This window comes from Triturus cristatus, chromosome 2_1, assembly GCF_964204655.1.
Source record: "Triturus cristatus chromosome 2_1, aTriCri1.1, whole genome shotgun sequence".
Taxonomy (NCBI): Eukaryota; Metazoa; Chordata; class Amphibia; order Caudata; family Salamandridae; genus Triturus; species Triturus cristatus.
The window spans coordinates 878,503,376-878,522,409 of record NC_140581.1 but is presented as its reverse complement, the minus strand read 5'-3'; the positions used below and the strand labels follow the sequence as shown (position 1 = coordinate 878,522,409).

Sequence of the window (19,034 nt, the reverse complement as noted above, 5' to 3'; positions counted from 1 at the left end):
AGGTAGGGGGAGAGGGGATCTTTGCAGCCATGAGTTGGGGTTACCCATAGCGTGGGAGGGATGTTGATGGAGATATGTACTGTTTTGTTCAGAGTAAGGGAAAAGAAGCATTATAAAGATACCAGGCTTTACATCCATATTGTGATAAGATTCCTTTCATCAATACGTAAAACTAATGGCACATGTTGGTTTCAAGGCGCAACCCTTGCAACTAATGACCTAGAATGTTCGGAGTCTAAATGGCAGCAGAAAAGTCAGGAAGGTAGTGGCTTACTTAAAGAGACACTCAATAGATGACGCGGTCTTACAGAAGAAACATCTCAAATCAGAAAGCAGCGTAGCAGTGCAGCGCAAAATGCAGGGCAAGTGCTACACAGTGGACTACACATCCTATGCCAGAGGGGTAGTGTGATGGGCAGACAGGCAGGCTGGGGTAACTATGACGGGGCTTCTCAGGGACCCAAATGGCAGATACGCAGTAGCACTCTGCAGCAAGGGAGATCTCAAGTTCATATTGGTGGGTGTTTACGGGCCGAACCATGATGACCCCCGCTTCTATAACTCGCTGGAAACAAAATTGAAGCAATGGACTGTGATTCCACAGGTTGGGGGGGATTTCAACAGCATCCTTAATCTGGATATAGATAGATCCAGGGGGCAGGCCAGATGCCCAGCTGCTGCAGCATTAGCCATATTAGACATAGTGCATAAAGGATGCCTTCTAGACATATGGAGACACAGATTCCCTAACACACACGGCTACACACACTACTCCTTGGCACACGATACACATACTTGAATCCACTACTGGTTACTCTCTCGGGGATTGAGCTTGAGGGTAGTAGCTTGCACCCATCTTTCCAGAACATACTCCAACCACTCCCCAGTCCAGCTAACACTTGAATACAGAGCGCCGAGGGTTCCTGCATTCATCTGGCGATTTCCGCCATATTCATTTCTAGATGCTGTTTTAAAAGCAGAACTGATGAGAGCCATGGAAGAATTCTTCATGAATAACTTAGGTTCGGTCAAAACATTTTCTATGGTGTGGGAAGCCTTTAAGGTGTACATCAGGGGGGTAGTGATTTCCTCACACGCAGGAGTCCTCCGTTCTATACGAAGTAGGCTAGCGACCCTAGAAAAGGATATTGGTAGGAGAAAAAGGGCGCTATTGGAAGGTGAGGGACTCCACACCGCTGCTGAGCTTAAGCAAAAATTAGCAGACTTTCAAGAAACAGCCAATGACGAAATCAAGCACATAGGAAAGTATGCTACCGCTCACTCTTATGGGGAGCGGCTGAGACCAGGAGCTACACTAGCGGGGACATTGCGACCTCAGAGGGATTTAGACAAAATGGCAGAAATGATGGATGACGAAGGGCACACCTTCCACACTCCAGAAGAGATTGCAGAACATTTTAGATCTTATTACAAGACGTTGAACACCTCACAAATACCAACTGACAACGATGCACTCACCGAATGCCTGTCATATATAAAAATGTCGTGGTTAGCAACTGAGCATAGAGATCATTTGATGGCTCCTCTGCAATCAGGGATGCGTTGCGTAGCATGGCTGCCGGCAAAGCTCCAGGAGCAGACGGATTGACGATGGATTTTTACAAAGAATTTCAGGAGCTCCTAATTCCACACCTCAAAATGCTACACAAGGAAATGGCGGAGGCAGGAGTAATGCCCCCCTCCATATGGGAGGCAGTGGTGGTAACATTGCTGAAGACAGGCAAGCACCCCACTCACTGCTCCTCGTGTAGGCCATTGTCCTTGCTGAATGTGGATGCTAAGCTCCATACGAAAATCTTTTCGTATAGGCTAGCACCATTGTTACCAGGTATTATTCGTCCGGAACAAGTGGGATTTGTCCCTGGCCGGAATCTAATGCAAAATTTGAGAACACTATTTGGCGTAGTGCAGAGATTGAATCCGGAGGTCAGGACTGCCATGGTGTTCCTTGATGGCGAGAAGGCTTTCGACTCCATGGAGTGGGGGGTTTATGTTTGCAGTCCTCCGCAAGATAGGGTTGGGAGAAGTATTCCTATGCTTGATCTCGGTTCTATACACATTGCCCACCGCCAGAGTAAGAATTGGAAACACAGTCTCCAATACATTTATTATTACACGAGGCACAAGACAGGGATGCCCTTTGTCTCCACTACTGTATGCAATTGTAGCTGAACCGTTGGCGTGAGCAATTCGAGAATACCATGGTCAAAGAGGGCTGAGTTTCCCAGGGTATACCCTGAACATCTCTGCGTACGCTGACAATACCTTGCTGTATATTCGCAAACCAGATGTAAACCTCTCCCCTATATTGCAGGAAGTGGTCCAGTTTGTTGGGCACTCAGGGCTGCGCATTAACTAGGACAAGCCCATCACATTCCCTCTCACCCCCTTCCCCACATCTTCAGTCCTGGAGTTCCCATTGCACTGGACCACAGACTCAGTGAGATACTTGGGCATCAGAGTCCACACAGACCCAGCCGTTGTTATACATGAAAATTATGGAACGGCTGTGCAGAAGTTGATGGATGATGTGGACAGGTGGATTTGGCTCCCGCTGTCTCTGATGGGGCGGGTGTTCCTAATGAAAATGGTTGTACTGCCAAGATTTATATTCTTTTTCCAAAACATACCGATTTCATTGCCACACACTCTATTCAAGCAATTGCGCACACAGCTTATCAGATTAGCATGTGCAGGGAAGCAGCCCCATATACGGTGGGATTCACTCACTTTACCTTTTGAATTAGGCGGGCTAGGTGCCCCAGACTTAGAGAAATATTACAGAGCAGCGCAAAGCATGTTTGCATGGCCCACATGACACCCCCTACCTACACTTAGAGAAAAATGCCGCTGACATTCCCTAAGACACTCTTCCAACCAACCTCCAGACGACAACAAGTTTTTGACTCATTTGCCACTACGACACAGGCGTGGCAAGTGCTGTTACATATGCAGGCGGCGGCCATTATGTACTCACCAGAGATCCCTTTGCGCTGGAGTTTGTGGTTTCCTCTGGGTCAAGATGGATGGGAGCGTCAGGCCCTACGCACGTTAGGAATCCAGCAAATGGGGGACTTCTTCAAAGATGGGTTGGTATGCATCTGGGAAGCACTTCAGAGGCATGAGTCACAGCTGTAAGGAATATCTAGGTTCCACTTCTTCAGGGCCTGTCACACTTGGCAAACCCTCTTGAGGGACAACATGAATGATAGGACCATCAGCCATGAGCCCCCCTTGCCATACTCATCAATGCGAGCACACCCTCACAGTTGATTACCAGGTCTTATTCCAGTAAGCAAGAAACCCGTCGGGCGGGAGTGTTGAAAGTTAGGCTGGATTGACAGAGATTTAGTTGCTCCACTGAGCAACAATGAATGGCAATACTGCTGTGCCCACACTAAAACTGTCTCTCTGAATGGGAGGCATAGACATATCCACTATAAATTCTTACACAGAGCCTACTACACTCCGGAAAGGCAGTACAGATATGGGTTGAGAGAGAATTCCAAGTGACAGAGATGCAGGTGTGAGGAAGCAGAGATTTGGCATCTGGCCTGGTAGAGCCCCTGGATACAGTCATTCTGTTGTGCAGTATTTCAAGAGATTGGAATTATCATAAGCGCTGATCTGGAGCCAGACCCTAAAATGGCATTGTTGGGATGCGATTTAGGAGTGAAAAAAGTCGCACGACCCTTAATAGCCATTGGCCTCCTCTTGGCTAAGCGACGAGTGGCTATGAGATGGGTCGGATGCCCTCTGCCGACAATAAAGGAATGGCACACAGACATGCTCTATTGCAACACACAGGCAGACGCATATAATGAATTAGTCCCCCCCACCAGTAGACCCAAGAGCTGTTGGGGTCCTATCAAACATATCTCCTCAGTAAACAATGTGGTACAGGGGACTAGTGAAGTAGGTTGTTCTAGATCATGAGGGACCATGGAGTATCACTGAAATAGGTATGCGGTATGATGATGCGGAATCGGGGAAAGCTAAAACGGGACTGTTATCCTCCAAGTTCAAAGCAATAGTGTCCGTTCTTAGACATCATGATGGAAATGTATATGTTACAGGTGGGAATCAATTTCCTCTGCTACCTTGCTAAATAATAGATTGAAAGATGTATCATGTATTGTTATGCCTGGTCATGATGTATCTATCTTTATTCTATTTGTTCAATAAACTTTAAAAAAAAAAAAAAATTCTTACAGAACAGTTTCAAATGGACACAATCTGGTATGTTGTAAAATAGCAACAGTCTAAAACAGAAAACATTTTCAACAGGAATTTGAAACAACATTGGCAGGAGATGGGATCTGATAAAAATGAAATGTACATCAGAAGCAACCTGTTATCATATCAGACTCTAAACACAAAGGGAACACTGAAGAATGTATAAAGTAAAGAACAAGTTACTTACCTTCGGTAACTATATATCTGCAAGAGACATATATTAGTTATAGATTCCTTACCTTGGAATTACCCCCAGGTGTCAGACTGGATTCAGAGAATTTTTTCTCAGCAGTATCCCTGCGCGTTGGTAAGTGGCGTCGGTCGACTTAGTGTTCGTCGCCTTGATTGCCGGGATGACGTGGTGGTATCTACTTAGACGCTGCCCATGTGCACTGACGTCAGTTCTTTTACACAACATTCCAGGCCAGAAGTGCAGAGCAATGCAGGACACTGACCACTGGTGCACAAAACTAGGGCCCTTCAATGGAGTCCCTTACTCTAGAAGTCAGTTCGCAGAACGGAGAGGATGGGTGGGGCGGTAAGGAATCTATAACTAATATATGTCTCTTACAGATATATTGTTACCGAAGGTAAGTAACTTGTTCATCCAAAAGAGACTATAAGTTATATATTTCTTACCTTAGAATAGATACTCCAGCAATACCAACCCCAGAAGTGGGTCTGCGAACTAAGTTCACTTCAAAAAGTCCTGAAGAACAGAACGGCCAAAAAGCTGTCTCTCCAGCTTTGACTATCCAGGTAGTAATGTTTAGTGAAAGTGTGCAGTGATGCTCACGTGGCTGTCTGGCAGATATCACTGAGGGAGGCTCCACATCCCAAAGCAGTAGTGGCTGCCATCGCCCTGGTGGAATTGGCGTGCAGTCCTACCGGACGCTCCTTTTTCGCCAAGGAATAACAGATCTGAATGCAAAGGACGACCCATCGTGACATGGTCTGTTTTTGCACGGCCCAACCTTTCTTGGCGCCCACATAGCCAATAAAGAGTTGATCGTCCACTTAGAATTGTTTCGTGCGATCCAGATAAAATTATACGCTCGTTTTGGATCCAGACAGTGGAGTCTCTCCTCCTCCATGGATGAATGTAAGGGCGGGAAGAAGGTCGGCAAAGTGATGGTCTGTTCTATATGAAAAGAGGTAACCACTTTGGGTAGAAAAGAAGGTCTAGCTCGAAGGACAACCTTGTCCGGATGGACAGCAAAGAAAGGAGGTTTAGAAGATAGAGCCTAAACCTCACTCACCCTGCAACCAGAGGTGATGGCAACTAGAAAGCAGTCTTTCTGGCAACCAGAAAGCAGTCTTTAAAGTCGAGAGTCTGAGAGGACAATTATGTAGTGGCTCAAAAGGAGGGCACATAAGGTAAGTTAAGAAAAGATTCAAGTCCCACTGAGGCATTACGAAAGGAATAGGAGGAAAGAGGTGAGTAATGCCTTTAAGACACCTATTTACAATGGGTTATTTGAAAAGAGAAGGGTGATCAGAAAGGCGAAGGAAGGCCAAAATGGCCGAAAGATAGCCTTTATGGGTGCCCAGAGCAGAGCCCTGCTGGGCCAAAGAAAGTACGAAGAGGAGAACCTCAGAAAGAGGTGCAGAAAGGGGATCCACAGCCTTTGCTGCGCACCTTGCCACAAATTTGTTCCATCTACAAGCATATACAGTTTTAGTAGAGGGACGCCTGGCTGCCAAGCTAACATTACAGACTTCAGGAGGAAGGTCAAAAGCTGTCAACTGTCGCCGCTCATTCTCCGCGGCAGGAGGTGGAGGCTGGATAGGTTCGGGTGGAGGACTGTCGCCTGCTGCTGCGACATAAGATCCTCCCGAAGCGGCAGTCTGATCGGAGGATCGATGGCCATGATCAAGAGCTCAGGAGACCAGATTCATCGCGCCCAGTCCGGAGCCACAAAAATAACTGGGGCCTGTTCGCGCTTGATCTTCTTCAGCACTCTGGGCAGAAGTGGTATAGGTGGAAAGGCATATAGAAGACCGCAATCCCACTTGCGACGAAAAGCGTTGCCGAGCGAGTGCCGCCTTGAAAATCCCAACACACAGAACTGCTGAAATTGCGCATTCTCTTTGGTGGCGAACAGATCTAACCAAGGCTCTCCCCACTGCTGAAAGAGACCTTGCACCAGCTCTGAGTGAAGACGCCATTCATGATCCATCATGCACCAATGGCTGAATTTGTCCGCCCTGGCATTCAGGGAACCTGCCCGGTGTTTAACCTCCAGGGACATGCCCCGATGTTCCAGCCATGTCCAAAGGTGAAGAGCCTCCTGACATAGTGTCCACCAGTTGAGAGCCGGCAAGACGGGCGGGTGGGGGGTGGTTTGCAGTTGTGGCCAGGAAGCGGGACGGTAATCAAAATAAAATTAAAATCTTACCTTCCTCCGGGTCACTCGCCGCCGCCTCAGCTCCTGCTGCTCTTGGCCGGGCCTGCGTTTAACCTAGGCAGCCTCCCTCCTGCTCCCCTAAGCCAATCACAATGCTGCAATGGCAGCGTTGTGATTAGTGTGGTGCAGCGGACAGCGCCCCAGCCGGGCACCTGTAGGGAGCTCATTTTCTCTATGTAGGCTGCATGCAGCCTACATAGAAAAAATGGGAGAGTGTGCATGACTGCTTTGGTCGGCCCTGGGGCCGACCAAACAGTCAGGGCCCACAACAGTGGGCAAGCAACTTCCCCCTGCCCTCGAGCAGGACCGCCCACCCCCAACCAGGCACTTCTGCTTTCTCGCAGAGCGAGAAGAAGAAACATGAAATGGTAGTTTTACCATTTTATGTTTCTGCTTTTCTCATGCCCCAATGGAGGAGCCACCACTGAGGTCCACGACGCCACCCCACCCTGATTGTTGCAGTACCACATGGTGATGGTGTTGTCCATGATTACCTGCACTACTCTTCCTCTGACAGCAGGAAGGAATACCTTCAGTGTAAGACAAAAATCCTGGAGCTCCAGAAGGTTGATGTGGAGCCCGGACTCTGCTGGAGACCAGAGGCCTCTGATCTCAGCCTCTGGCCTCGATATGGCCGCCCCAACCCAGAAGTGATGCATCTGTCACCACTGTGAACTCTTGTTGGGGAAGGGAGAGTGATCTGCTCTTGACCCAATTCTGGTCCGTTAGTCACCACTGCAATTGGTGTGCAGTCCCCTCCAAGATCTCCAAGATTTCCCTGATGCTGCACCCACTGGAACTTCAGGTCCCACTGCAGTGCCTACATATGCCACCTCAGACGTGAGTCCCTTGCTCACTTTGCCACTGGATTCAAGCAAGCCTGGCTGAAGACGGCTGAAATGCCAGAAACCGGTCCTAGGGAGCTTGTTTCCGGTCCAGGGAAGGCATGGCTTGGCAATTCAGGCTGGACTGTTCCCATGAGGCACAGGGTCAGACTGATTTGCATATGGCCATGTCTGAACTGGGGTGGCAGAGTGGGCTAAAGAAAAGTGAAGGATCAAACCCAGATCTGTTGACTGGGTGTGAGTGTTTGATTGGTTCTGATGCTCTGTCCGTCACCACCACCTTTTGTACCGCTTTGTTCGCCATAAGTTGGCAGGGTATGCTCAGACATGAGTCCCTTGCTCACTTTGCCACTGGATTCAAGCAAGCCTGGCTGAAGACGGCTTAAATGCCAGAAACTGGTCCTAGGGAGCTTGTTTCCGGTCCAGGGAAGGCATGGCTTGGCAATTCGGGCTGGACTGTTCCCATGAGGCACAGGGTCAGACTGATTTGCATATGGCCATGTCTGAACTGGGGTGGCAGAGTGGGCTAAAGAACGGTGATGGATCAAACCCAGATCTGTTGACTGGGTGTGAGTGTTTGATTGGTTCTGATGCTCTGTCCGTCACCACCCCCTTTTGTACCGCTTTACATATGCCACCTGGCATGATCCACAGGATGCAGGAGGCCATGAGGCCCCGGGTCATTCTCACCGAAATCCAGGATAGAGACTGAAACATCGGTTTCATAGCCCAAATATCCCATACTCGCTGCTCGGGAGGATAGGCCCGAAACTGCGACGTGTCCAGAACTGCTCCGATGAAAAGGAGTTTCTGAGAGAGAGTCAGGTGTAACTTTGGCAGGTTGAGAGTGAACCCCAGCAAATGCAGGAGGTACGCCGTAGTCTGGAGGTGGGAGACAACAGCCTGGGGTGACCCGCCTTCAACAACCAGTCGTTGAGATAGGGGAAGACTGGAACCCCTGGTCTGCACAGATGAGCTGCGATCACCACCATCACTTTCGTGAACACCCGAAGGGTGCTGGTAAGGCCAAAGGGGAGCACAGTATACTGAAAATGCTTGTGGCCTACAGTGAACTGCATGTAGCATAAGCCTGGGCAAAGCACTACGCTACGCTCGCGTAGTTTGCGAAGTTTGCGCTACTTCGCACTACGCGAATTGCCCGTAGCACAGTGCAAACACGCGTAGCGTAGCATAGAGCAGCGGTCATTTTTTGCTTCCTCGCAGTCCTCAACGCCAAGTTGGCGACTACGAGCAAGCAAAATGACATCTCGGCGAGACTTTTTCCTTGTTCGTGATCAGCAACATCAAGTTGCTGATCGCGAGCGTGAAAAATAAACCTCTCGGCGAGCTTCTCAACAGGGGGAGGTCAGGTTTCTCATTGCGAGTGGTCGCATATGCTCGCGACGGCTCGTGATGAGAAACTACCAGTCCGTGTTGAGAAAGCTGCCGCTCGAGTACAAATCTACTCGAGCGGCAGAAAATGACCGCTTGCACTGTGCAAGATGCAGTTGGCACTGATTGCACAGTGCGGACAAGCATCTGGCACTGTGCAATCAGTGCAAACAGCATCTTGCACAGTGCACTACGCAGTTTGTGAAGCTATGCGTAGCTCGCGTAGTGCGAAGTGCACTTCGTGTAGCTACGCGTAGCGCTACTTCGCGAACTACGCCCAGGGTTAATGTAGCGCCGGTGGGCAGTCAAGGCGGTGATGTGAAAGTAAGCGTCCTGCAAGTCCAACACTACCATCCAGTTTTCAGGGTTGAGGGCAGACAGGACCTGAGCCAATGTCAACATTTTGAACTTCTCCTTCCAGAGGAAGCAGTTGACGTCCCTGAGATCTAAGATAGGAGGCCTTTGTCCTTCTTGGGTACCAGGAAGTAGTGGGAGTAACAACCACAACCTACTTCTGGCACAGGGACTCGCTTGATAACTTCCTTGGCCAAGAGAGCCGTAACTTCCTGATGGAGAAGGGCCAAGTGATCCTCCGACATGCGATGGAGTGTTGGTGGAATGGAGGGTGGGGGAGTCTTGAAGGTGTCGTGTTTGCCTCGGGTTTCCTCTCCTCAGGATGGCGCTGATGCTCTATAGGGGTCCACCTCCCATCTGCCCCTAGTCCGGAGAAGGTTTAACACACTCGGACTAAGGAGACAGGTGAGCGAGGGAAGGAAGGGTAGGTACGGCAGGGAGAGAGACCTGTAACGAGATAAGCAAACTATGAGGCAAATGACTCTCCCACCACCTCCCCGCTTAACACCCGCTCCTGGTTTTCTCCCACTTTACCTGTTGTCTCCTCCCGCAACCTATGCCCTCTCTGGACGATGCCACCTGTTGCTCCTATCTAGTTACACAACACTGGTAGGTGGCCTTGGGCGGAGTGTGTAGGTGAGAGAGGAACATGTGAAAACACAAGGAGCGAGTTTCTCGGAGCAAAGAGCAGCTCAATCCTGCTTGAGCTTAATGCCCCGATGTCTCTGCTTCATGGTGTAAGTAACGCACCCCCTTTTCTTCCCTCTAGTCTGAAAAGCACGCACAGCCCCGTTAATACTCACGGTGACGCCGCGCCGCGGGAGTGTCTCGGCAGCTTTGAGAGACCTTTGTTTGGAAGACCTCAGGCGGTGGAGGTGCCCGCACTGCCACTCGATGCTCAAGGGGTAGGAGAGCAGAGGAGTGCACCCTCGGTGGTCTGGGAGGCCCGGAAATCCTTGGGCAACGAAGGTTGGTGTTCGCGCTGCCACTCTATGCTCCTGTGGGGGTCGTGAGCAGAGGAGCGCTTGCGCGGTGGTCTGGGGGCCCGGAAATCCTTGGGCAACGAAGGTTGGCGTTCATGCTGCCACTCTATGCTCCTGTGGGGGTCGTGAGCAGAGGAGCGCTTACGCGGTGGTCTGGGGGCCCAGAAATCCTCGGGCAGCAAGGTGGACGTTCGCGCTACCACTCTATGCTCCGGGGAGGTTGTGAGCAGAGGAGCGCTTACGCGGTGGTCTGGGGGCCCGGAAATCCTGGGGCAACACGGGAAGCCGATGGACGAAGAAACAGCCGAAGGGAACCAGCAAGAACGCTGCACGCCGAAAGCAGGAAAACATCTGGGAATATTCGGTGACGCCCCCCCTAGGCGTCTCGGCCTATATCCGCTCCCCCGAGCGTTGCGTCCATCACGTGGAGCGTGCTCCACTCGGGCATCATGGGAATTGAAGTTTGAGCGGGGTTCGAGCTGCTGCTCGGGAGTCCGTTTCTTTGTTGCTCAGCGCATTCCCGGGCTGCGATCATGACAGAAGGGGAGGGCGTAGCCCCTTCGGACTATCTGCAAAACCCATCTGTCCAACGTGATGGCCCAGTGGTGGAGGTGATGGCGGATCCTGCCGCCCACTGGCAATTGGTGAGCCTGAAAAGTCGGACTAGGAAGATATGGAGGCAGCTGCAGGGGGGGCATTGGTGGATTGGCCCCCCCTCTGGCCCCAGGACCCATGACGCTGAGTCCCACGTCTCCAGCTGCACAGAGGCTGGGTGGCTTGTGCGGGACTGTGGCTCTGGGTGGAATGTGGAGGGACACTCCTTCCGTGGCCATGAAAGGGGTGAAAGGCAGACTGAATGGGGCAAGAGGTTGCTGCAAGGCCCAAGGACCTGGCCGTAGCCCTAGAGTCCTTGAAGCACTCAAGCGTGTTGTCCGCTTTGTCACCAAACAGATGAAGGACATCAAAGGGCATGTCCAAAAGCGTAGATTGGACATCCCCAGAGAAGCCAGAGGTTCTCAGCCAGGCATAGCGCCTCAGGGCTACCAATGTGAAAATAGTCCTACCCAGCGAGTCGGCGGTATCCAGCCCACACCTGATGGTGAACTTTGAGGCATCGCGACCTTCAGCAACAGCGTGGGCGAACACAGCCCGGGCCTCCTCCAGCACTGTGGCAGCACTTGCACAACTGTATCCCACAGCGAATGTGTGTAACCACTCAAGAGACATGCGGTGTTCATCGACCACAGTCCTGAGCTGGCAGGAGAAAACATCTTCTACCCAAGATGGTACAGCTTCTTGGATTCCCTCTCCTGAAGAGATGTAGAGAAAGCGCTTCCTTCTGTGGATGAGGCTTGGACCACCAAGATCTCTGGGGTAGGGGGTTGGCAGAGGAAAAGTGGGTCGCCCAGAGCCGGGCAATGGCATCGGGCAATCATCCTGTCCACAAGATCCCCTGTGCTGGGCTTGGACCAAGTGCCCAGTAGGACGTCAAGGAGGGCCTCATTGAAAGGCAGCAGGAGCTCCGAAGAGGCTGCTGCCGGCTGAAGAACATCAGTCAGGAGGTTAGTCCTGACTGCCACGGTAGGAAGCTCAAGGCCCATGGCCTCCGCTGCCCTACGCAACACCAGAGCATAGGAGGCTTCCTCCTCCGTAGCCACGGTAGGGGGAGAAAGCATACCAAAGTCTGGGGAAGAATACAAACCACTGGCTTCACCCAACGCCTCTCTCCAGTCCGGCCCTTCCAACTGGTCTGCCAGAGGGCCAATAGACCCCTCCCAGTCCTCCTCACCTTCCTCTGGCTGGCAGTCAGGGCGGAAAGGAATGCCAGGAAGGAACAGTGGTACAAAAGTACCGGTCGATGCCGGTCCGGCTCCTTGTCCAAGTCGGGGGTGAGGCTGGGTTCGACGCTGGCCGGGGGCACAGCCGGCGTCGGCGGCGTTGTCACACTGGAATCGGTGCCGTGGAAGGTAGCGTGAGGTCAACCGGCACGATCCAGATTCAGGCCTGGATCCTCATGGGCCCTTCGGCGCCAGAGCCAAAGCCGCCGGCCTCGAAGGCCCAGGGCCCCCAACCGAGCCCGTGGGGCTGAGGGCACACTGGCAGAGTCGGCTGCCCAAAGAGGCTGTGAAGTGCTTCATAGAAAGCTCGAAGCTAGGCAGGGGACACTCCGGCTCCCGTAAAAAGAAGGGAAGCGCAGAGCCATTCCAGAAGCAGGCTACAAAAGCAGAGCTGGAGAGCGATGATGCTCTGGGTCCCACGTTACAGTCACTCAAAATGAAGTTAACCAGTAACAAAAGTAGCCTAACCCACTGCCTCATGCTATATGCCGTAGTGGGTGAAAGCAAAATGTGAATGACGCAACAACAGACCAATGGATAAAGAAAGGTGGCTGAAAGTCCCTGTATGTAAATATATTAACACATATTTTAGTAAAATTAAAAAGTCTTGCCTAACACCAGACCTAATAAAAACACGTTAAACTGCACAGAAAAACAACAACACGACAGCACCCAAATCTGGCATAATCTATTGTTATGGTAGAGTACGTTGCTTCATTATTAATAAACAAGGCTGGCAATTGTGTTGTCGCTTTTTTCGTTAAATAACTGAAAAGGTCCTCCATAACATAGTGCCTTATCCAAGGTTTGTACAGGTCATCAACTCCCCAGTGCCATCTAACAAAGTCTCTTTAATGAAAATCGGAGACAGAAACAATCAGCACAAACTGCACCATGCGAGGCGCAATAGGGCGCTGCTTTTTTCCGCTGCCTGAGTAAATGTTCTACTCAAGCGGCAGCTTACTCAATGTGAACTGAAGGTTTCTCAAAGTGAGCAGTAGTGCCCCTTCGCGGCCGCCTGCATTGAGAAATCTCACCAGGAGGTGGTCTGGAGTAAGATTTTCTTCGCTCCCGTTTGCCAACAAGCTGGCGAGCGAGTAAACAAAGCAGACAACTTTTTCGGAACTCCGTGGGCTACGTGGATCGGGAAGTGTAAAAAACGCTGCAAATTCCATGAGCGGAGTGAAATTTCACACCCAGGCCTAGTCTAGATTATGAAGGAAGAGTAGCAGAAGTGGAGAGACGTGCAGATCATCTGGCGCAGTGATATGAACTAGTGCCCTTGGTCAGCACAGACCAGAGTGCCAGTCCTGTTGCGCCTGCAGTGTGCAAGGTTCATACATATAATATTTCACTAAGTTGAAACAGTGAGCAGGGGTTGCCTCTCTCTTTTCTCGATTTGTGCTGCGTGATGTTCATTGAATAACTCTGAGAAACTAAAACAACAGGCATTCTGCTCTGTACTGACCCTGTGCGCCTGCTCATGATCCAGCCCTAATGCAGTGAGTTATTCTTCTGAGTTCCTGCCAAGGAGCAGGGACAGGGAAGGAGACAAAAAAATGGCAAGTAGTAAGTTTCAGGATAGAAAAGGAAGGAAGGTGAGAAAGTGATTTTGAATTTCCCAGAGCCTTGCGAGCCAGGGATTAAAGGAATATGAGACTTCAAGATACACTACTCAAAGAGGAGATATCCTAGGGGGAACAAGGGAGGTGGTTCAGATTTAGCACTTCACGTGCCTAAGGAGTTCAAAGAAAAGCTTTTGAAGATGAGTTATTTACCACTGCCTCTACTCTTCGCACTCTCTTGTTTTACAATGTCTTCACCAGGGGAAGAAAGCTGGAAACTATTAGCACAGCATGGAGCACAGAGGATGAAATCCTAAAAAAAAAGAAAGGAAGCCAGTGCAGAGATCTTACAATCGTACAGTAACTGCAGAGCAGTGCTAGTGAAGATGGCTCCCATCCGGTCATAGGAGAGATCATGCTAGGATTTGCATTTGATGGGAGCTCCAGTGCGACGAACAACAGACATTCATGAGAAAATGGATGTAAAGTCATTGCATGTAACTGGTAATCACAGAGAAGTGAATGTATAATCTCACATGGCAATAAGGAGTCACACAGACCCCTATGAACCAAGTACTCGTCAGCTCTTCATCTGCTTCCAAATCTTCCTCCCCACAGAACACTCCCTAATAAACATTACCTATGTTTGCCCTCACTAATCTTCTGAGTTCCCAAACTACAGGGTTGTTACTTCCAGAAGGTGGGATTTTGTTACTGTACCATCCTGGGTTTATCTGACCTGCACAGGCATGTGGCACAACATATGTCAAGCGCTTTACATGAGCACCGGTTACGTTACACAAGGACACATTCATTTTTTTCCTTTTTTTTTTTATGTGGCAGGCACGGGGAGATTAAGTGACTTGCCCAGAATCACAGGATGTGGGCACGACCTCGAGGCTCGAACCTTGGTTTCCAGCACCAAAGTCGGCAGTCTAGCCGTCAGACCACTTCCTCTCTTTAGGGGTAACAGCAGATGCAGCAGGGTGCACGAGGGAGAAACAAGTGTGGCAGGGCAGGACCAAGTATTGTTCCCCAGTCTGTTCATTCTCTCCACCTAGAGGGTTTATGTGTCAGAGGGAGAAAGTCACCGCAGAGGGCCAAAAAAGGTCTGCCACAGTGACGGTCACCCCAAAATGGCCACTATCCCAGGAAGCCAGCACCTTGACACAAGGTGGTGCTCTGACATTGCAGGAGTTTGACCCGCCTCGTTGTCACCCATGAATGTAACTCCATGCCGTAGTCCATGCTATGCATTTTAAGAACTACGAGGGAAGATTAAAGAAACCTCTCCCCACCCTTGCACTATATTTGATAATGGTGCAGAAGGGATTTTGTTCAAGCCTTACAGAGGCAATACTAGTAGTCACTTAGTGGCACCAACCTTATCATCTGTCCAGGTGACACCGGAACGCAAGATGGAAACCACCGGCTCTAATTAAGAACTGATATTTGGTAATTATGTCCCCATATTTCTCAGGCTCTGTGCTAAAAATAAGCTATGGCCTTTACATCCCGAAAGGGTTCCGGTTACGTATAAGGCGCGAGAAGGCGTTGTGCTCAAGCTAGCCAACTTTTACACTTTTTAAGCGCCTCCTTTGCGAATCCCAGAATGAGCTGAGTCTGTGCCAATAATCCTTAATAGCACCCATAAACCGTCCTCTGTGGTTGCAGCTCTCCTGTCTTCATAAACACACTCTAGCGACAAGCAGCAAAGCAGCAGAAGTTAAAGAAAGCAGGATGCTTGCAAGCACAAAAGCACCCGGCTGCTATTCCAGGCATTGCATCATACAGATGTTTTGAACTATGGACTAAATCACACTGTAAATCAACCGGGTTGACATTGCTTTTCAAAGGCCTTAATACATTACCTTTGGAATTTTAACTTCAGCCATAGCACCCTGGGAATGCAATGCATCATGGGACATGGCAGCTGTGCAACGTTTGAACATAAAGCTCTGAAATTATTATCAGGACAGCCGGGGGCATTCAAAGAGCCCGCAACTATAACATTGGCTTCTGATCAACATGTGATGCGCCCGAGGTCAAAGACTGCCCGACAACCCACCAGTTTACAATATTAGAATACATTGGATCTTGCAATCCCTGGGGAAAAAAGCCATTTCTAATTTCATTATTTCAGGAGACTTGTATGGCACCCATCCACCTGTAAAAAAAGAAATGATGTAGCTGCGCAGCTTTGATTGTTTATTTCATCTGAGTTCTGATCTCACAATGCCTGCTATCAGAGCCAGCAATCTGGGAACAGACAACCAGCAGAGCATAATTAAAGCTAGACTTTAAAAAACATAAAACTAAAGGCGTTCCTTTCTTGTCCTCTGTTTGTCTTATGAACAGTGAAAGGCAGAAAATAAATATTCAGGGCTATGTGTATTTTGCCACCATTTAGGTCAACAGAGATTAGAGAATAATCTGTCTGTTTCTACCATTCAGAGCTTCAGCGCTTTCTTTTTTTTAAAATCGGACTTTGTAAACTGATTCTAAAATCTTTTTGTAGTAAATGCCTACTGTTTTTAGATGTGTCTAATTTTCCATTAGAAGTTCCCATTTTTGTTTCCTTTTTAGAAACATGAATCATTTGAAAGCGCACCAAACAAAGGATTTAAGTGGTTTGTGGGAAGGGTTGTGGTGTCACCAAGTTTTGTGATGGCTAAAGTATGCCTTGCTCCACTTTATAATGATATTGAAAGTCGCGTAGGAGTTCTATGACCTTGTAAAGGAATTGAGGGGCATATTTACAAGCCACTTAACGTGGTTTAACGCCAACTTGTAAATATGCTCCTATCCGCAGCAGTACTCTGAGGCAAAGGGGCAGGCAATGGGAGTTGTAGTGGGCATTCCACTGTACGTTCCACCGCAACACCCATTGCTTTTTGACACTGCCCCAAATTTACAATGATGGGGTAGCGCCTAAAACTAAGGCCAGGTAAAACCTGGACTTAGGATGGTGATACAAGAAGTTAATAATTTCTCCTCATATTTTGCTCTGTTTATGTGTGCTGCATTCTCCAGCACACACAGAAATAGCAAATCACCTTTAAAGATTGCTTATGTGCAGGAACGTGTCCCTTCCTGCACATAAACAATCCCCCCCTGCAGCACAGGCACACTTGCAACATGGTGCAAGGGTACCTGGGCCAGCGCTAGGGGAAAAGCAGAGGTGCGACGTATTTTTTTAAATACAGCGCATTCCTGCATTTTAAAAATATCGGAGCGTAGTGTTACCAATTTTGGAGTAACACCGCTCTCCAGCATTTTCTTGTACATATACTCCTCAGTCTTCAGCATCATCCCTCTGTATGGCCACAAACCTTCTCAGTGACTTACAATATCCATATAATGTGCAGCAGTGATATTTTATCACATATATCACGTTAGGCTATTAGAATTGAAGAAACACAACAGGAAGTATCCAACAGCTTACCTCGTTGCTTTCATACCATCCAACATTTTCCATTTGTTTGAATTTTTGCTGTCTTTTTACCACAAAGTAAATTAGGTATCCACTTCCGCCCAAGCAAATCAATATGAAAAAGTTGGCTAAAACTCTGAGGAATCTTCTCAAATGAATATTTTCACTCTTTGTATTTTCCTGTTCATCCACAATGGATTCCTTTGAATGTGAAGAAAATCACACATATTATCCAGTTATTGTGACACTTGCAGTATAATATTTTCTCAAGAGTGGACATTGAATGACAGAAACTTGTACAGACATGTTTTCAGTATGAAATCAAACTTGGACACAAAAAATAAACCGCATAAGGGTGAGGACGCAAAACAATTCCAGATTGTGAGAAAGATATTAAAAAGGTTTGTGACAAACTAAATACAGAATTAGAAACAAATAATTCTGTTAATCGATTCAACTAACAGCAGGGTGCAGCATGCACTATGAACCTGTATGACATATTACTCAAAGACTACAGGGAAAAGGAGAAGGGGTGTGCATTTTTTAAACCATGAGGTATGGACAAGTATACATATGCATAGAGAATTACCCCAAGTAGTAAATGAATATTTCTTAGTTGAAATATAACTTAACAAATTCCTATCCTACTTCAGTGGAAATGATCGGCTAAGCTTATAAATGAATCAAGCATAGTTTTGAAAACATCAATCTGAATGTCAGTTTCCAAAATGTTTTCCTGCGACATACCTAAAATTACACATTCTTACACTTCAAATTCGGTATGCTTGTTTTTCTTTCATATCAAATGTTTACATAATATTTATGTTATGTTATTTATTATTTATTGAAGAGATTTGCAAAGCGCATGGTTACTCCGAGTCCAAGGAGTGTTCCCGCGCTAGGCAGTAGCGCCATATCGTAGTCAGATAGAGTCAGAAACGGTTAAGGCCCACTTGTTCTACTAACTCTCCCTAAAGAACCAAGTCTTAAGGTTTTTAGAGAACCTCGCCTCTGAAGGTTTGAGTGTCAGGTTCAGTGGCATTGAGTTCCACAGCTTGGCTGCCCGAAGTCTAAAAGAGCTGCTCAGAATCGCATTCTGTGTACTCTATGGTTCACTGCCAGAGCTGCTCACCGGATCTAAGATGTCTGAAGGGGACATAAGCTTTAATCAGGGGGAAAAGGTAGCTAGGACCCCTCTGATTCAGTATCCTATGCGTAAAACAGAATGCTTTGAAAGAGACTCTGTGCTTAATGGAGAGCCAGTGTAGTTAAGCAAGGCCCAGACTGATGGTAAGCCATTTCAGAATTCTTAGTGACATCCGGGTTGCTGCATTTTGTACTCTTTGAAGCATTCCTAGTCTGCCTTTGGATTTTCCCCAAATAGAGCATATTACAATAATCAAGCCGGGACACCAAGAGAGCTTGTATTACCATATTTTTAGCTGAGTCTGGTGTAAGCCCTATAACTTTCTTCAACAGCCTCAACACTTCAAAACAAGTGCCCATCGTGATATCTGCACATCAAAAATGATGCCCAGATTTTTCACATTGGATTTAGGGATCGGAGTAGGGCCCAGTTCACAAGGCCACCATGCGGAGGACCAAATTGAAGGCTGTTTCCTGAACACCATGACTTTGGTCTTGTTTGCATTTAATTTCAAACAGCTGGCATGCATCCTTGCCACAAGGTCATCCAAACAGGATTTAACGTTCACTGCAGCACTGCCATCATCTTGTGCCAATGTGATGATTAGCTGAGTGTCCTCAGCATACAACACCATTCTCAAGTCATGGCACTCAATTACGTCTGCCAGAGGGCGGAGATACAAGTTGAAAAGAGTAGGACTCAATGCTTAAACCTGTGGCAGTCCCTGCTGAAGGGGCATGATATCAGAGGTGTATGGCTTCTGAATCACCTGGAACGAGAGCTTATGAAGGAAATCTGCAAACCAATCAAAA

The 19,034-nt window shown here is 48.4% G+C and overlaps 1 protein-coding gene across 1 annotated transcript in view; it reads right to left on the bottom strand.

The window, feature by feature from the left end:
• The window catches only part of LOC146866022 (transmembrane channel-like protein 2-B), a 704,484-nt gene that overhangs the window by 314,414 nt on the left and 371,036 nt on the right, over positions 1-19,034 (bottom strand). Inside the window, exon 11 of the mRNA XM_085633032.1 lies at positions 17,088-17,276. Coding sequence (XP_085489158.1) covers positions 17,088-17,276 — 189 coding nt within the window. The remainder of the gene's footprint in view (positions 1-17,087; positions 17,277-19,034) is intronic.